We start from the raw sequence: 17,368 nt of genomic DNA, 5'->3' as shown, positions 1-17,368 counted from the left end.
GCATGCTGAGCCAATGACTCCCATCCACGGGCACCACGAGCAGCTTCCCACCAGCAGCCAAGGGGAGCAAAACCAGCAACACCACGACTTGCAGGTGAGAGCTTTGCCTCAGAGCCATTTCTGCAGAAAGCTCCACAGAAGGAGCACCAGAGCTSCCTGCTTTTAAACTATCTGTTACATGCTGAACTACTGATCTTTGGACTGACTTGCTGGGTAGTAAACGTATAATCTCTGATGTAGCGAAAGAGTAAGTGGTAGTAAAGTTCAGGAAACCTGGCACGGCTGTCATTAGAGCAGCCACTAGTTTGGAAAACTTCCTTTTTTTTTTTCCTTTTGGATAAAGGCTAGTGTTTTAGGAAATTAGGGGATCCTCTATCAAGTGGATCTCTAAACCATGCTGATTAACAAATCACTGTTTTCCCAACCAAGAATTTTCAGCCAACAAAAAATTCCTACCCTCCTGCCATCGTACCTAATTTTGTTTTATAATAGACTAGAAAAATATTCATTCTTTTTTTTTTTATGGGAAATGGGCTGATTTCTTTAATTTTTTTTTACCTTTTTACTCTGTAATGAAAATGGAAAATTGGCCAAAGTTTGTTTTGCTGAAAGGTCTTTTTTGGGGAGCATGAGGTAGAGGCTGGAAGAGGAAAAGCATGTTTTGTGCCAGATCTTTTCAAAGTAGGATTGACAACTCATAAAAACCTTTTGAAATGTCTTGGGAAGAACATATCCCCAAAGCGTGAAAGCAAAAAAACTAATGCATAGCCTAGGATTTGCAGACAATCTGCAAATATTATAGAAAATATAAGAATAGATTATAAAAATGATTGCCCATGAGCATCATTGACAACAGAGGAATTTACTATGGGGAGATGGCTGTTTCTAAAAATCAGTTGTGACAATAAGACATAAATACATCGGCCCCCTGCTAGTAGTGCACGGACCAGCCTCCTTGCTGGAAGATTCTCTGCAATAATGGGAGAGAATTGTAATCGAGCCAGTATTTCATGTTTTTAATTCCTCTTCAAAGTACACCTTATGGCACATGTACCAATGTAAACAATTACATACAGGCAGACCATATGGCAAAGTGACTACCAATAGTTCCTTTTTTTTCCCCCTCTATGCTTAAATATATTTAAGGAAATCACTCACCTGAGATAATGGCTTTCTCTGTCCACAATTTATACCACCGATAAAAATTATGTTGGGCATCACTGGCATGGGATACTCGAAAACAAAATCCATTCTTTTAAGCCARATAGATCCATGACTTAAAAGCTCCTTCATTGTTACTGGCCTGTGGAGAAAATCTGAGGCCAGATGCTCAAATGGCAAATAAGCAAAGTTGCAAAGAAAGGATTCTGATGACTTGAGAAGTAAGTTTTCCACGCGCTGGATAAACGTCATGTGGTCTGAGTTGTCTGTGAAAGTTCTTGGCACATAAGAAGGAGGGTCTGGACACTGAGCAGCCTGCAAATCAAAACTGCAAGGGAGGCCTCGTAAGAAGAAAATGGATGGGATGGAGAGATGCAGAGCCAGTATTTGTCCGCATGGTACAACAGGATCCGTGAGAACAGCATCGAACTTGCTCCCTTCAAGATGCTGCATCATATCCTTATTGTGCAGTAAATTGCTACAGGAAGAGAAGTAGAGATCGGAGATGACTTGGGCTTTTTCATATAGCTCAGCGATTCTCTGGAGAAAAGGTCTTCTCTCAAAAAGATCATTAGCAAATGAATACATGCTTGCTGCCAGCTCTTCCCTGGTTAAAGGCACGGGATACGTCTTGAGAGTGTAAAGATCAGATGGCTTCACGTTCAGATTTACTTCTGGCGCAACGACAACAATTTTGTGCTCCTTCTGTCCGAGGGCCTCCAGCACCGACCGCATGCTGAGCCAGTGGCTCCCATCCATGGGCACCACCAAGAGCTTTCCACCATCGGTCCAGTAAAAGAGGGACAGGAAAGCAAAGACCCCTACCGAAACTAAATAACTGTGTTTACTCACAAGAGCCATGTTCCTAGAGATCCCAGGTCTGGTCCTGTGCCCTGAGCTGACAGATTTTATGTAACCACAGGATCTCCAGCCACATTCCCASGTTCCTGCTTAACGATCCAGCTTTTCCAGTAAAACCAGTTGCTAGGAACCATTCAAGTCATTGATGAAAACTTAAGGAAAGTGATGAATGAAATGGGGTGGAGCAGAACTGCCCTTAGTGTCTGGTACTCCCTCAGGGTTAGTCTTCCTTACCGTTGATTTTAAAAGGATGCCAGAAGTCAATTTGAAAATAAAGCTAGATTTTATTAAAAACAAAATTCCAAGACTTTGGATAATGCTGGCACTTGGAAAGAACTTGGCTTGTTGAAAATGTGCATTAAAAGAGCTTATTGTGCTCTTTGTTCCTAATGCACGATGTTTCTAATGTGTTTCCACATAAGCAACAGGTAAGGCATTGAGTTAAATTCTCCAGCCAGTAAAGAGGCTATTACGATTTGCTGGAATGGGATTTGGCCAGGTATTGTATCTGAGGGGAGCAAGGGTTGCTTTTCTCAAAAATACTAGTGCTATTAACATTTTATCATGGTAGTCATCGAGCTGAAACGAAATGATGCTGTGTTGTTTGAATTCTTCAGAAGGTGGGAGAGAGGACTCGCAGTAATAAATCCAGCATTTCCTGGCCTATTAATGATGAGTCAAAAGTTGTTTTCTCCCTTTTTTTATTTCATTCTTTTTCCTCCCTTCCTCCCTCCCTCCCTCCCTCCCTCCTATTGCTAGAAATGTTCTGAGAAGAGTTTTGCAGCTGTTCTGAAATGCTCAGCAGGTTCATGCTGAAATCAAATGATAAAAATGCCCCCAGGTTGCACAGGGTCTGTTGCACATTAGTAGGAATCCTAAGGAGGAGGCTGGCTCCATGCATCCATTCTGGCACATGCTCCAGGTGCAACTCCAGCTGCCAATGTGTTCCAAGAGGAAGCCCAGAGGCTTGCATGAGTGAAGGAAAATCACTGCTATCATGCCTGATACTGCTCTGTTCTCACCCTATCTTATCTCTCTGTGCTCTCCTACAGCATTGTATCCTTCCAGGAGCAACAGGAAGGAGAAGACACTACTGCACTCACCTTGCACCTCACTCCCTACAAGACTCCGCAGAAGTAGCCAACAACATTCCTGTTATTTTTGCACAGGAGGTGATTTTAGATGGCAAACAGTGGTGTGTTTTCTTTGGAGTAAGAGCTAGAAGTTGAAGTAAGATGCCAATTTTCAGGTTTTAGCAGGTATTTGCGATGGACACAGGGAAACCCCAGAACCGTATTTGGTCGCTAGACATAAGTTTGTGATTCACAGATGTGGGAGGAGGAGAAAGGGCACGTTGGGACTAGAAGTGCTGCCTGAGGTTGTGAAAAGAATTGCTAATGCTGTAATGGTTACTGCTGCTGAACTATGATCTCTAGCTCTTGAGCAATATCAGAATGAGAGTGAGCTTTGCCCTGGGAGGGGAGTCTAATCTGACTTGCTAGAACCAGCTTCACTGCTTTCCCAGCGGAGCTGCCTGGTTTGTCCCTTTAAGTCCGCTAAGTGTCTCTGATGGATAGAATAGATAGGAAAAGGCACTACCCTGCTCAAAAACAGGCAGATTAAAAGCATTTTGAAAGAGGCTTTTGTGAGGAAAACAAGATCTTAACACCAGTAGCTCCACAGAAGTATTCAGGACTTTCAGTGGGTCTCCTCAGACTGGGAGGGGTAAAGGAGAGCAGTTAAGGACAACTCTAGGGAAGAYGACACCACTAGAAACCACTGTTTTGTGTTGTCCTGAGGCCTTGTCCCTTTATTCAAAAAGGGGGGACATGTAGAGATGGTGACAGACTGCAGGACACAGTAAGAAGTTATTTGCTAGGACTCAGAGAAAGCTGTCAAGTGAAAAAGAATAGAGAACAGCCTACCTGCTTTTAAGCAGCATTTACCAAGTGTAGCATTGTTTTGATGGATTTGTTGGATTTTTTTTTAAACTGTTACAATCCACTTTTTTTTGCATTACATGAGCAAATGATTGTTCACCCTCACTTTAGCAGAAATCAAATGGAGGGCAGCATGTGATGCCCTCCCCTTCACATTTTAGGCAGTGAACAAAATCACTGTCAGGGAGACCCGAGAAGAGGAGGCAGAATCACATCTTGTTCTGCTGGCCAGCCACAACACTGTCTTCTTCATGAGTATATTAGTATACCTTTTTGTAGGAGGGCTAATTAATTTAATTTATAAAGCATGAGGTGAATGTAACGTGGCTTCTCTCATCTAACTTCCTGTGAAGTGGTTCATAAATATACTATGAGTGCCTTGTGCCAAATTAGTTCAATCTGCAGCCAAGCTGAGTGCTTTTTTTAAGAAAAAAAAATGTTTTGACATTTGAATAACACAACCCACAGCAGCAATTARTAAAAAGAGATTCTGTAGGTAAATAATGTCCACATCAAATATGTGATTACTTATCACCTAGCTCATGCAGGCATTTGGCTGCCTGCATTTTCCCTTGTTACRCCTTCACCATACCGTCACTGACCTGTGATAATGCTTTCTTCTGTCCACAATTTATGCCTCCGATTTGAACCATATTGGGCATCACAGGCGCRGGATACTCAAAGATAAAATCGATCCTCTTCAGCCAAACGGATCCGTGACTTAAAAGGTCCGTAATTGTCACTGGCTTTTGGAGAAACTCTGAAGCTAGACTTTCAAAGGGCAAAAAGACAGAATTGCACAGGAAAGGCTCTGCAAGGCTGATCAGCAAGTTCTTCACTCTCTGAGGAAATGTCATGTGATCTGTATTGAGTGAGAACATCCGTGGGACATAGGACGGCGGGTCTGGACTCTGAGCAGCACGGATGTCTATAGCACAAGGGACACCCCGCAAAAAGAAAATGCTAGGGATAGAAAAGTGTAAAGCAATGATCTGTCCACAGGGTGACAGGGGATCTGTAAAGACAGCATCAAAGTTGCTTTCTTCAATATATTTCATCAGTTCTTTGTTGTACAGCAAAGATTCACAGGCGGTTTTAAAAAATTCAGAGCTCTTTTTAAAGTTCTCCCAGATGTTATAAAACCTGACCAGAAAGGGCTTCTCGCTGAAAGTTTCCTCACCAAAGAAGCGCACAAGTTCTTCGAACTTTTCCTTTGTGAAAGGTGCAGGGTACATTTTCAGCGTGTACGTCGTGGAAGAATCTACGAGTAGCCTGCTTTCTGGTGCCACGACAGTTACTTCGTGCCCTCTCCTGCTGAGCTCGTTCAGCACCATCTTCATGCTGAGCCAGTGGCTGCCCTCCATGGGCACCACCAGCAGCTTCCCTGCGGCGGCAGAGCTGAGGCAGCACAGGAAGGGGAGCAGTGCTGCTGCCAACATGTTGTGAGCCTGTGTGCCAGGGAGGTCTCGGTTGGCTTTTGTAGCTACGCTCCACCTACACAAACACACCTTCTGCTTGCTGAGGTTTTCTTTCTGTACCTCCGTCCTTCAACTTGCCCCCCGTTCTAGGCATTCACAAGTTGGCACGCAATGGGTTCACGGCAGAAGATTAGTGATTATAAAAGTTGGAAATGAGCATTGCACTTTGAAATCAGTTTTGCATGAGGAAGTGAAGGGTTAAACAGGATGCTTGGAGCTTATGAATGCATGATATTGCAAGAAACTGAGTTCATGGAAACATGACATTGCAAGAAACCACTTGTATTCGCATAAGATAGTGCTATCTGTCCTGCCAGTAGGAACGGGAGCATGAAGATAAGAACAAAGAAAATTAGCATAAAAAGCTCGCGCTGGAATACTACGGGGTCCGTTGGCGGAACCCCTGTGSGGGATGAGCCCGGACCCCAGCTAGCTGGTATCTTTATTTCCAAATAAACCACTACTCTGAGAGATTCTCTCGATGGTGGTTTTGTCCTTCTCTACCGATTCGAAGAACGGACCTAACAGAAGAGGTGTAACTTATACTCCCCTCACCCAAGTGGTGAATATAGCTCCCTGTCTCTCACACTTCTTTTCTTCTGGCAACTATTTGCACCTGAGCCTCATGCTCCTTAAAGCTGGTAACCCAACAGCTTGGACCCCAACTGATCTTCCATTGATTGCCCAAACCACAACAATCTTGGTCTTGGCGCTTCACTTTTCCTGTCTTTGAGCACAGCAGACTGGCTTTCTGCGGGCTGCTGGATGAATCAGCACATTCTGTGCTGGCTGATTGCAGGAACTACGTGGAGGTCAAACAACTACTGTCCTGAGGAGACCTGAGCTGTATGGTAAATGTTTATTGCGGGCTGTCAGTGCACAACCAGCCTTAACTTTTGGCTTAATTGCCCTTGCATGCTACCAGGTAGTCCTAACTAATAACTGTGTTAACATGAGCAGAAGTCACACAAGCTTACTGCTATTTACATAGCCTGCTCCTCACAGCAAAACAAAATCCCTCCTTGAAATTCTTGTAACTTAGATAGTCTTCTTTTCTTGAAGCTATTGCCTTCAGTGAAGAGACTCTGGGGCATAATGTGAATGGTACCTCATTATCCAGAGACCTTCAACAAAGTGTTGTTGGATKCAAGTCTCTGGAGATGTATCCAATGTCCTGGAATCTGTTGTGGAAGTCCTTAGAGAGCAGGCTCTCTAACATGCTGACAAGTAAGTTCAGCCCCATTGGGAGATTTCCACAGGCTCTGTGGAGTTGGTAAACACCCTAGGACATACGAAACAGTATTTGGACATTTTCTGACATTTCCCAAACAAAAAAAAAAAAAAAAAAAAAAAAAAAAAAAGTGTTTTGTGGAATGATTTCCTCCTCCAGGCTATTGAAGGCTCTAGATCTTTGGTGAGGCTTTCTTTCACATGCAGTTTCTGCATAGTTTTTTCCAAGACTTGTGGGGAAGCTTCAACCATACCACAAACCTATATTCAAAAAGAGCCACTAGCTCCATTGCTGGCACTGTCCCACCATCAACAGCTTMTGACTCAGAAGTTACCTATTGGGAATTTCCAGACAGCTCAGGAGAAGGTGCCTGTCACAACAGAGCCATTGCTCATATCCACTGAGAAGTGTCAAATGAACACTAGAAGAAGTTGCTTTCAAGCCAGGCTCTGGCACGTGAAGACAGACAGTCAAGCACTTCTTTTGTGTTATGTTTAGAGACATCTGCTTGGCCCTTTGATATCAGATCTACAATAGAGTCATTCCCTTTCATAAATGTATGTTCTTTTGAAAGATGCCATGTGACCTATTGCTACACTTTTTCCTTCCATTTAAACACGTGCAACCAGATAGAGAGGAGCAAGCGGTTTCTGTGGCACTAGAGACTCCTGGTAACAACATCAGCCCTCTCACTACCAATACGAGCACCAAACATACATGGACAAAAGGGAAGGTAGGCCATAGATGCCTTGACATAACGGAAAAGATAGAAATAATGAAATCTGACAGACAGATGTAACAAAAGAAGAATTGGTTTACAGCTGAAATGTTAGTCCAAGAATCTTCACTGTATGTGAAAGGAGAATGGATATATGGAAGTATCCCCAGATACATTTGTACCCCTGCCAACAGTCTTGATGCCAAGACTGCCTTCAGCATTCGACCTGGGTGCCTTCCATCCCATCAGCTTCTTATGTGACCATCACCAGAAGTGAACAACACTGAGAGTGCTTAGCTCCCACAGCCCACAAAGCCTCAGCTGCTCCTGGCAGACCAGGATGTGCCTGAGGCATCTGGATGGACTGTCCGTGAGACAGCTGGGAAGGGAGGACAACATGGAACAGACAGACAGCAGGCTTTGCTTATAGGCATTCCTCAGGCTGTTCCTTCATGGTAATATAGCCAGGTTGTCTTTGTGGGAACAGTTCTTATGGAGATGGACATGGAGAGCAACTTAGGTGAAACAGAAACTACCAAGTCTGGCTCGTATTCAGGATTAAAGCTTGCCAAAATTCAGATTAGCATCACTGAGCAAAACAGCTTGTTGTTTGTACAAAATTTGCATGACACTTAAATTTTCATGCCTGAAAGGGTTTTAGGTTGCCAGGGCATTTAAATAAGATTTAATCTTACTGCTAGATACTAGGAGATAACATTTCTGCATCAGGTAGTATTTGTCATTAGATTTCCATCTTTAAACACTAAGCTATTGTTAATTTTCAGCGTAAAATTTTTACACATTTCTGTTCTTGCCTTTTCAATAAAAATAAAATAAAATTCTATACCTGAGATAGCTTTTTCTTCTTCTCACAGTTTATCCCTCCAATAAAAACCATGTTTGGCATCACTGGCCTCGGGAACTCAAACACGAAATCGTATCTCATTAGCCAAACAGATGCATGTCTTAGAAGCTCTGTAGTAGTCACTTGCTTTTGAAGAAGTTCACGTGCAAGTTCTTCAATGGGACTGAAAATTGGTTGACAGTAAAAAAGCTCTAACATTCTGACCAGCAAGTTCTTCACACGTTGAAAGAATGTCATGTGATCTGAATTATTCAGGAATAAACTTGGGACATACGAAGGAGGATGCGGACACTGGGTAGCTTCCAAATCCATACCACAGGGAAATCCCCTCAAGAAGTAGACAGAAGGAACAGAAAGATACTCAGCGATTACCGGTCCACACATCAGAATTGGATCTGTCAGAACCACGTCAAATTTGCTCTCCTTCAGTTCCTGCATTAAGTCTTTGTTGTGCAGGAGGCTCTTGCACATGGCAAAATAGAACTTGGAAATGTCTAACATGCTTTGATACATTGTAAGAATAATATTCAAAACAGATTGTTTGATAAAATGATCATTAATAAATGAATTTAATTTGAGAGTTAAGTGCTCATCCACAAAAGGTATTGGATATACTTTCAATGTATAATTCTGATGCTCCTTTGGCTTCATGAACAAACTTGTTGATGGTACTACCACAACAGCTTCATGTCCCTTTTGCTGAAGTTTCTCCACTAACGAGCGCATGCTGAGCCAGTGACTTCCATCCTGAGGTATCACCAGGATCTTTCCGCCTTCAGCAAAGATTAAAGATGATGTCAGAAGAAGAAATATCACAGCATGCAGGTAAAATTGTGYAAATGGAACAGCCATATTGATGGGAGGAAACAGGAATATTCTGCTCTAGAGACATCCAACACAGACTTTTATATGAAGGTCCATGCAAGCTTCAGCATTCTGCAGGAAACTTTCTGATTGCACAGGTAAATATTTAACTTTGTCAATATTATCCTGGTTATCCTTCAACATTTAACTATAATTGCTCATATTACAGAGAAGAGATTAAGTGCCCCCATTTGTACTTTCAGTTAATTTTTAAACTTGGAAGTAGGTCATCATATTCCTTTTCTCATGTTACTGAAAAGATCAGAGTTGTCATCTCTTAATATACTTAAGGTTAATACGAGTTAATACCATCGAGTTGATAATTATCAAGTCAGAAAACAGACCTGTTTACTTTGAAGACAACCTTTAAACTAAGTCCAGTAGACTAAATGACCTTTTCTTTTGCAGGCCAGTCAGATAACTGAAAAGCTTAACCTGTATGTAGAAAGCTGATGTTAAATTCCTACCTCCTGGAAGTAATCAAACATGCATCTCTTCTGCCTGTATCACAGCTACCAGGCTTGGGCAATCCCAGCTTTCAGGAGGAGAGAGGAGGAGAACAACCTGCCCTGACTTTTCACTCCACGTTACTAGGCAAAAAGTAAGCTAAATGATGAGCTCATCATTTGGAGACATGAAGGCAAAGGAGGTCAGGATAGACTTCTTAGGGCTAGGGTTGCTTAGCATAGGAAGGAAGAGTCTTGGTCTTTGATTACTTCCCTGAGAACCCTGTTTATGTACCGCAAGCAAGACAAAGTCTGGGTTAAKATATGATAACTTTCACTAAAATCATTGATCCCACACATGTGCATGCACAGGCAACACATACAAGACTCAACAGACAAGTAAAATATCTGAACTCTCCTCCTTTCACAGATGGATATTGGAGCTAACGTGGACAGCTCTCTCCTCTCCTTCTTCCTAGCTCCTAGCCATAACTAAACTGCAAACTCACCCCTCCCCTTTCACATTCTCTTTTGCACATGGACCATCTTTGTTGGGAGGAGAGATATCCCCTTGATTAAATTAGCCTGAACTTGATACCTGGAGCTGTGGCTTAGAATCATGCCTCAGGGGAGGCAAGAGTTGTCCCTAGAGTTTGTGTTGCGTGGGGGGGATCTGATTATATTATGGACGTTATGGAAGAATCTGATGGCAACACTCCTGTGTGAGTTTCCAAACAGATCTGTGACTGGGGTGATGCAGAGCCCTAGTTTCCTGGCATTCACTGCCTTGCTCTGGGAATGCGCAGGGAACTGAGGCCCTCGGGGCTGGGCTGCAGGAGGGTTTCGCCTTTATGCAAGTAAGAGCAAAGCCAAAGTCTTTTGGCAGGTGCTAAGGAAGAGATCCTCCCGAACAAAAGATCTGATTGTAAACTATCAGTAGCATGAACAAGTTTTTATTTTTTCCCTATACCTTTTCCTTTATAAGCAATGGTAGAAATCCTAACATCGTTAGTGGGGAGCATTAGAGCCTGCAGCTGCAGGCAATGGGGCTTGTACACACAAAATGTGCCAGCACTTTCCAGGAAATCAAGACTTAAATGTATGAGCTTATTGTAAGAGTTGTGGAAGGAAATTCCCAAATTCATGGACATTTGGATGTGATTTTCACTGCCAGTAGGGCAGACTCCTTGCTTTTTGTATCAGACAATCAGATCTGAAACTGTGGTCAGGCAACAAGAGGAACGAAGGACAGCAAAAAGGACAGAGACAGAAATGAGGGATGAACCCTTTTAACAGGACACAGGAAACAGCACACTAATTTTTTTTGATTAGCACAGAATAAAGTAAGGCCTGATCTAAGCTGAGCAATTCAGAAAATTAACAATCAGGTTCATAAAAACAAAGGCAGGGGGAGGGGTAAGTTTACAGGTATTTGTTGTTCATTAGGCAGTAGCAGAGGACACCTGGGCCCTTGCAGGTGTTAAGTGTCTGGTGCTCATTACTAATGACTGCTTGTTATTTCTGAGAAGCTTGGGGCACTGCATGAGCAGAGCACTTAAAGAAGGAGACCAGGGTGCCAGCTCTTGATGACTGTGTGGAAAGGGTGGCAYGGACTGGAATTCCTTTGTGTTTGTGTTGTATGATGGGATCAGTAGCCCTATTGAACACCATCCGATCTGGAAGCAAGGTTTACTCTTCTCTGCTGGCTATTGAAGGATGGAATATATACATTAAGCAAGGCTTAAAGTTGGGTTACCCCAGAACTGCGTTCCACTATGGAATGCCTCTTGCAGTATGGTTTGTGTGCATGGCAGATAAAAAGCTGGCTTGTTCCAGGATGTCCGTTTGGGCAGGTGCTGAGCACTACAGCAATGAAAGCAGTGCTGCTTAGGCGTGGTAGTAACTTTGAGAAGCTGAGCCTGCTTGGACTGACTTTCCACCATCCACAGTCGTGCTGAGGAATGCAGAGGCATGGACCCTCACCCTAGGATTGCTTTACCTGCTCTCCAGCCACTTGTCTTGGAGATGGGCTGGCTGTGAAATGTGGATTCCTTGTAGCCAGAGTAGCAAGCGGTGAGTGCCACTAAGGAAGGAGAAGGAAACGGATTCCTCGACAGCTGCTTGTTCTGTGAGTAGCACTCAACTCRGGTCTATTTCTGGAGACTAATCCAGAAGTGCTGTTTTCACCTCTTGGTTTTGCTTTCCCATAATTAGGTGATATTGTCCATCTCCTTATGCTCTGGGACTGATAGCTTGCAAGCAGGGAAATATTATTCACGTGCGTGCTTGTGTATCCCGAGTCCTCTCTGATGGATTAGCCCCACACCTTTGTCAGCAGGAATTGCGCMACTGAACTCAGTCCATTTTGATGCTAAACAGTGCCAGGCAAAAGGATTACAGTAAAATGCACAGTGCCAGCAGCAGCAGGAACCTGCCTGACTTTACTTTTGTGATTTGTATAGGTGTAATTCCCGTGGAGCTATATAGGCATTTACCGCCAGAGAATGAGGTAGTATATGGTTGGACTAGCATRATTTAACATAAAAGGGATATATTGAGTGTGAGTTAGAATGTCACCTTCTTGTAAGTCTCTGCATTAGGAAGAAGCAGCAGCTAAGCAAGTCACAAGACGCAGATATTTCTAGGACARATAGAAATAGACATTATGTGAAAATGATAGTATGTGATCCTGAAGTTATTGACTATATCCTAACACAGAAGTATGACATTGAAGACTTCTCAGGCAACATTAATTGGAATAWTTCTTGACTTTTTTAGGACAGCGAGCTTGATATTTGTCAGCTTAATACTCATAACATCTCCAGGTTTTTGTGCATTATCTTTGGCTTTTACTGTCATGTGAGAACTAGTGTTTTAATTTAATGAGAAAGAAAACTTCTCTTGGAAAGAAAAATTAAGACAGTATGTCCATTTTCCTTTTTAATAAAGAGTAGCACATCTCTTATGTGCCTGATGTATATTCTTCCATTCCATTATAAGACAAGCAAACAGTATTTTTGGTTTTAAAGGTGTTTAATGTTCTTAGGGGAGGAAAAAAAACTAATAAACAGACTCCAACTTGTTAGCACGTTGYGATGAACTCTCAATACTCAACGTCTCGAGTACTGCACCAAAAACAGACTAAGTATTTGGGTTACGAAGAGATCTAYGACTACTATTTTCATGCTGAAAATAGAGTTCCCCTATGGATGTACTCATAACTACCCTATTAACGAAAGCATAGCACCTGTAGACATGATAGAATCCTTTCATTTAGGGAATCATGGCAGAATCTCAACCCTGGAGTCAATAGAGAACGAGGATGGCAGTTGTCAGAAAAATTGCTGCGACTGTTCCTACCCTCACTCTGGATTCCTGGATTAGTTTCCATAGCACTAGGCACTGCAGATGTAATAAACTTGGGARTGTCCTAATCCTGAACATTCCTGCTTGCTCACCCTCAGGATCGCTGCAAGATATGGAGCCTTCTAGGTCAGGGAGTACTTCCTGCACCACTTATAGGCAGCCTTGTGGCAGTGACAGTCACCGTGTCACTCTTCTGTAAGTCCTTAGATTAATAGAACCTTCCCACCATCTTAAACATCATGAAAAGCATCTGTGTAGTAAACTAATGAATAAGTTGACCATTTTTCTTCTAGCACTGTAGGAATTCCCCTAAGAAAATCCTGAAGAGTACTCTCGAAGGAAAGAAGCTTATGAGCAGATCTTTTTGGTGTAGAAGAGTTAATCATTCACAACACTGTTTTTTTTTATAATTAGTAGTTATCAGAAGAAGTTTGGTTACAGAGCCAAGCTTATTGCTTTGTCAGGTAAATGAATCCAAAGCAAATATTGGATTTCAGTTTGGTATCCAAAATAAATTTCCCATTTCTGAGTCCTCTCCAGTAAGTGATAAATTAGGCAGGTGGCATTTGCTGCAGTCACCTATGAGGGAACAAGGTAGATATGTTGTTTGCATTGTCCTGATCCATTTGCTTTGAAGGTAGATATGTTGTTTGCATTGTCCTGATCCATTTGCTTTGAATTGCAATGCCTCAGTCGCTCTGCTTTTGTGCAAGCCCTGGATCAGCTGAGGGCTCTTGCCTCACTACCAGTTTTATTAAAAATTGCCCTACTGAATCAGACTGAATGCCCATTTAACCCAGTGATCCTGACAGTGGATGTTAGAGGAATGCTAAGGAAGGGTTTAGAAAAGGAGTGTTACTTATATGCAAACAAACTRCCCTCCCAGCCTCCAGCAATAAGTGGCCCAAGGAGCTCATGAATCAAACCTTTTGATGCATTCTCCACTAATCTGTCTGCTTTTGAGCTCCTGTAATTTCTTTGCATCTGTAATAGCTACTTGCAATGCACCATCCACTGTAATTTTTAGTTCTACCAAATTATTCCTGAGATAAGYGATCAGATAATAGTCTGTATGAAGGTATACCATGGACTCATTTAGTGGCTTAAAGACCTTTTCTGTTTTGTTCTCTTTCCTTTCCTACCTATGTCATCTTCTTGTTTTCCTTTGTCTCTTGAGCAATGGGCTACTGAGTTTCAAAGAACTATCTATTCTTATCACAAGATTGTATTCCTTCATGGTAATCATCAACTGTGAGCTTACAACTATGCATGGAAAGGCAAATCTTTTCCCCTATGTGACTCGGTCTGCATTTGTTTACATTGAAATGTAGTTACTCAAATATTACCTTGTTGCTAGACTGTGGTCAGAGTGAAATAAAAGAAATTCTCTCTGCAGAAAATATAGTCATGAGAAAGATCTAAATAGGGAAAGACAGACTGAAGTTGAGATACATTAGGAGTCCTGAAAAAACTAGAGTGAGATTTCCACCATATGGACAGTGTAAAGATGGGAGAAATCAGGTATAAAATTACTGCAGGATGCTTCTGCCTTTTTGGTAAGTAGCAAGCTAGAAAATGTATGCCACTCCGACACCTTCAGGATCTAAAAGCAAAGAATGTCGTGCAACCAGCAGTAATTCTTAAATCTCAAACTCCAAAGTGCCCATGTCTTTAACCTACTGTGAGGAAATACCCGTGGTCAACTTGCTCTTTATTCACCTGAGAGAAGTCCTATGGACTCTACATGAGCCCCTCAAAACATATAAAAGAAACACAAAAGAAGGAAAGAAAAATCTTTAGCTCCAAAGGCATTATAGTGCAAGCTGATACATGCAATCACAGTTCAAAAGGAGTAATTACACRGACGGAAATGTATGTCTTGCATTTTGCCCATATAGAATTAGTTGTTGTTTTAGTGCTGTTGTTTTATACACTTTACAGTAAGAATCAAAATAGAATTTCTAGATTTTTTTTCAAAATCCAAGAGAACAATTGTATCAAGAGTACCTGTCAAGAAATAGAAACAAAATCATATCTGAGTTTTGCCTATATGTATCTGTCTTTAGAGATAATATTTAAGTTCATTTCTTCGCATTTCATCTGGAAATTTAGGTTTCACCGTAACCTACAAAGAGCAATATATTCACACAGAGAGCCAGTTAGGAAGTCATATGTCACAAAAAATACAACCAAAGCAAAATAACTGACTTTGAGCCTAGAGTGTATATATATATATATATATATTAAAAAAAAAAAAAAAAAAAAACCTCAAAGCATGGTCTTGTGATTTTTAGCCAAGGAAGAGAGAAATGTATGCCAGAATCCATGGAAATGAAATCAAAGCTACATCTGGTGAGTGAAAAAAATACATTCGTTCAGGATAGCAATTTGTAGTTAGTAGATGAAATAGCATTTTTTTGGACTTGTCGGCAAATCCTCATTAATTCAAGTAAAGTCATCTGCCTCTATCAAGATAATACTGATTAAACTATTAAAAAGAACATTTTAACAGCACTAAATCTCCGCAAAATGTGTAATTGCATTTCATTGGTATGATCCAGAGAAAAAGAACGTACCTTTGACAGAGGTTTCTTCTCCTCACAGTTTATACCTCCAATAAAGATCATATTGGGCATCACGGGTCTGATGTACTCAAACACATAGTCAAATCTCAGCAGCCAAATGGAAGCAGAGCCCAGAAGTTCTAGCACGGTCATGTCTCTTTGAAGAAGTTCAGAGGAAAAGCTCACAGCTTCTGCATAGAAATAGTCACAGTACCTAAGCTCCAGGATTGCAACCAGCGCGTTTTCCACTCTCTCGAAGAAAGTCATGCGGTCCGAGTTGCGTGTAAATAGCCTTGGGACATAGGACACAGGGTTGGGGCACTGAGCTGCTGTGTAGTGTAATCCACAAGGAAATCCCCTCATGAAGAAGATGAGAGGGATCGAAAAATAATTACCCACTAGAGCTCCACACATAGAGATAGGATCTGTCAGGACAGCATCAAAGTTGCTTTGATTCAAATACTGTACCATTTCCTTGTTGCCAAACAGGCCCTTACATTGAGAAAAAAATGTGCCAAAAACAGCAATAGAGCTTCTAAACTGTGCTAGAACATTCTGGGGGAAAGGCCGGCTTGTCAAGTGGTTGATTAAGTAGTCATGAAAGACATTATCTAGGTCTTCTAACGTGTAAGGCACTGAGTATGTTTTCACAGTGTACGCCTGTGTCTTTCCCAACTGCCAGCTTACTTCTGGGGTAATCACCACCACTTCGTGTCCTTTCTCAATGAGCTTTTCCACTACTGGACGCATGCTAAGCCAGTGGCTTCCATCCATGGGCACCACCAGCAGCTTCCCTCCATCTGAAAAGCCAGGAATGAGGAGGAGGAGAAAAATCCAGGCAGGGAGCTGAGAACAAAGCCAAAAAGTCATTTTCCTGAGGTGAGGATAGTGAGTATGAAAATGCTTCTTCCTCCTGACTGAAGCTAGAAGCTGCTTTTGAAGGAAACCTGCTGAATAATCTGCTGAGTTTTGCTGCTTCTTCATTATCTCCTAGTTAATGATTTACTGCTTTGATTTATGCTTAGCTGTGGCTGAGAATCAGCAGGGATTTGTTTTCTTATTGATGTGGAAGGCCRTGTGAAGACCTTCTCCTTTGCTCACTCATTGGAATTCTCCAGTATTCAACTGAGACCTGTTTCCTCAGCATGTCAGTCAGATTTGTTAGGACTTTTTGTTTGWTCCTTGATGTGTCTTGTCTTTCCTCTATGTCCAAGACCAAGGAACGCAAGTCTAGGGAGAGCGACCTCAGAAGCACAGTAAGAAATGAAAATAGACTTGGCAGATTTCACAGATACAGATGTTTACATGACTTTTCTGAAGAACAGGAGAAGCTCCGATCAAGGGGAAAGAGTAGATAGACCAGGGGGTCTTCTGAGGTACCAGGGATCAGAGAGTAACCCTATAGAGTACAACAGCACCAAAAGCAGACTGACCTGGCAGCTAAGGCAGGGCTCTGTGAAGCTGGAGCCCTGTAGCCTCTGTCCTAACRGGCACACCTAAGACATGGCATTTCTGTCCCATACAATTATCAATACAACAAAATTAATTATGATTTATTTTCTGCWTGTTTCCCCATACTTAATTTTTTAATTTCTTTTGCTTATTTTTCCAATATTTGTAATTTTATCCAAATGTAGAGAAACTACTGGGGGAATGGCAGAAGGGTTAAGCTGCTCGTTTCTTTTTGGCATGTGATGATTCAAAAAACAAAATCTTTGAGCCTCGAAGTAGAGATAGGAAGCTCTAAGGTGAAAGCTAAAAAAAATAGCTTTCCAGAATATATATGTTGTTATCATCTGAAAAAAAAAATAGCAACTAAAGTATTTTATTATTTCCAGAATGAAAAAGATGGTGAAAAATTATCATTGGACAAA

General features: G+C 41.8%; 1 protein-coding gene across 3 annotated transcripts in view; it reads right to left on the bottom strand.

Moving 5' to 3' along the window:
- The window catches only part of LOC112942762 (UDP-glucuronosyltransferase 1-1-like), a 29,533-nt gene extending 13,144 nt beyond the window's left edge, over positions 1-16,389 (bottom strand). Inside the window, exon 1 of one of the 3 annotated variants that reach the window (XM_026033757.1) lies at positions 15,507-16,389. In XM_026033757.1, the coding sequence (XP_025889542.1) occupies positions 15,507-16,364 (858 nt within the window). In that variant the 5' untranslated portion in view covers positions 16,365-16,389. Of the gene's footprint in view, positions 1-4,564; positions 5,365-8,236; positions 9,138-15,506 lie in introns of those variants that run through there. The other 2 variants (XM_026033756.1, XM_026033758.1) reach the window with 2 other exon arrangements.
- Positions 16,390-17,368: the final 979 nt, after the last annotated feature.

The sequence above is a fragment of the Nothoprocta perdicaria genome, unplaced genomic scaffold (assembly GCF_003342845.1).
Source record: "Nothoprocta perdicaria isolate Ctin4 unplaced genomic scaffold, notPer1 scaffold_132, whole genome shotgun sequence".
Taxonomy (NCBI): domain Eukaryota; kingdom Metazoa; phylum Chordata; class Aves; order Tinamiformes; family Tinamidae; genus Nothoprocta; species Nothoprocta perdicaria.
Note: the sequence above shows the minus strand (reverse complement) of the source record. Positions and strands in the feature narration are given on the sequence as shown.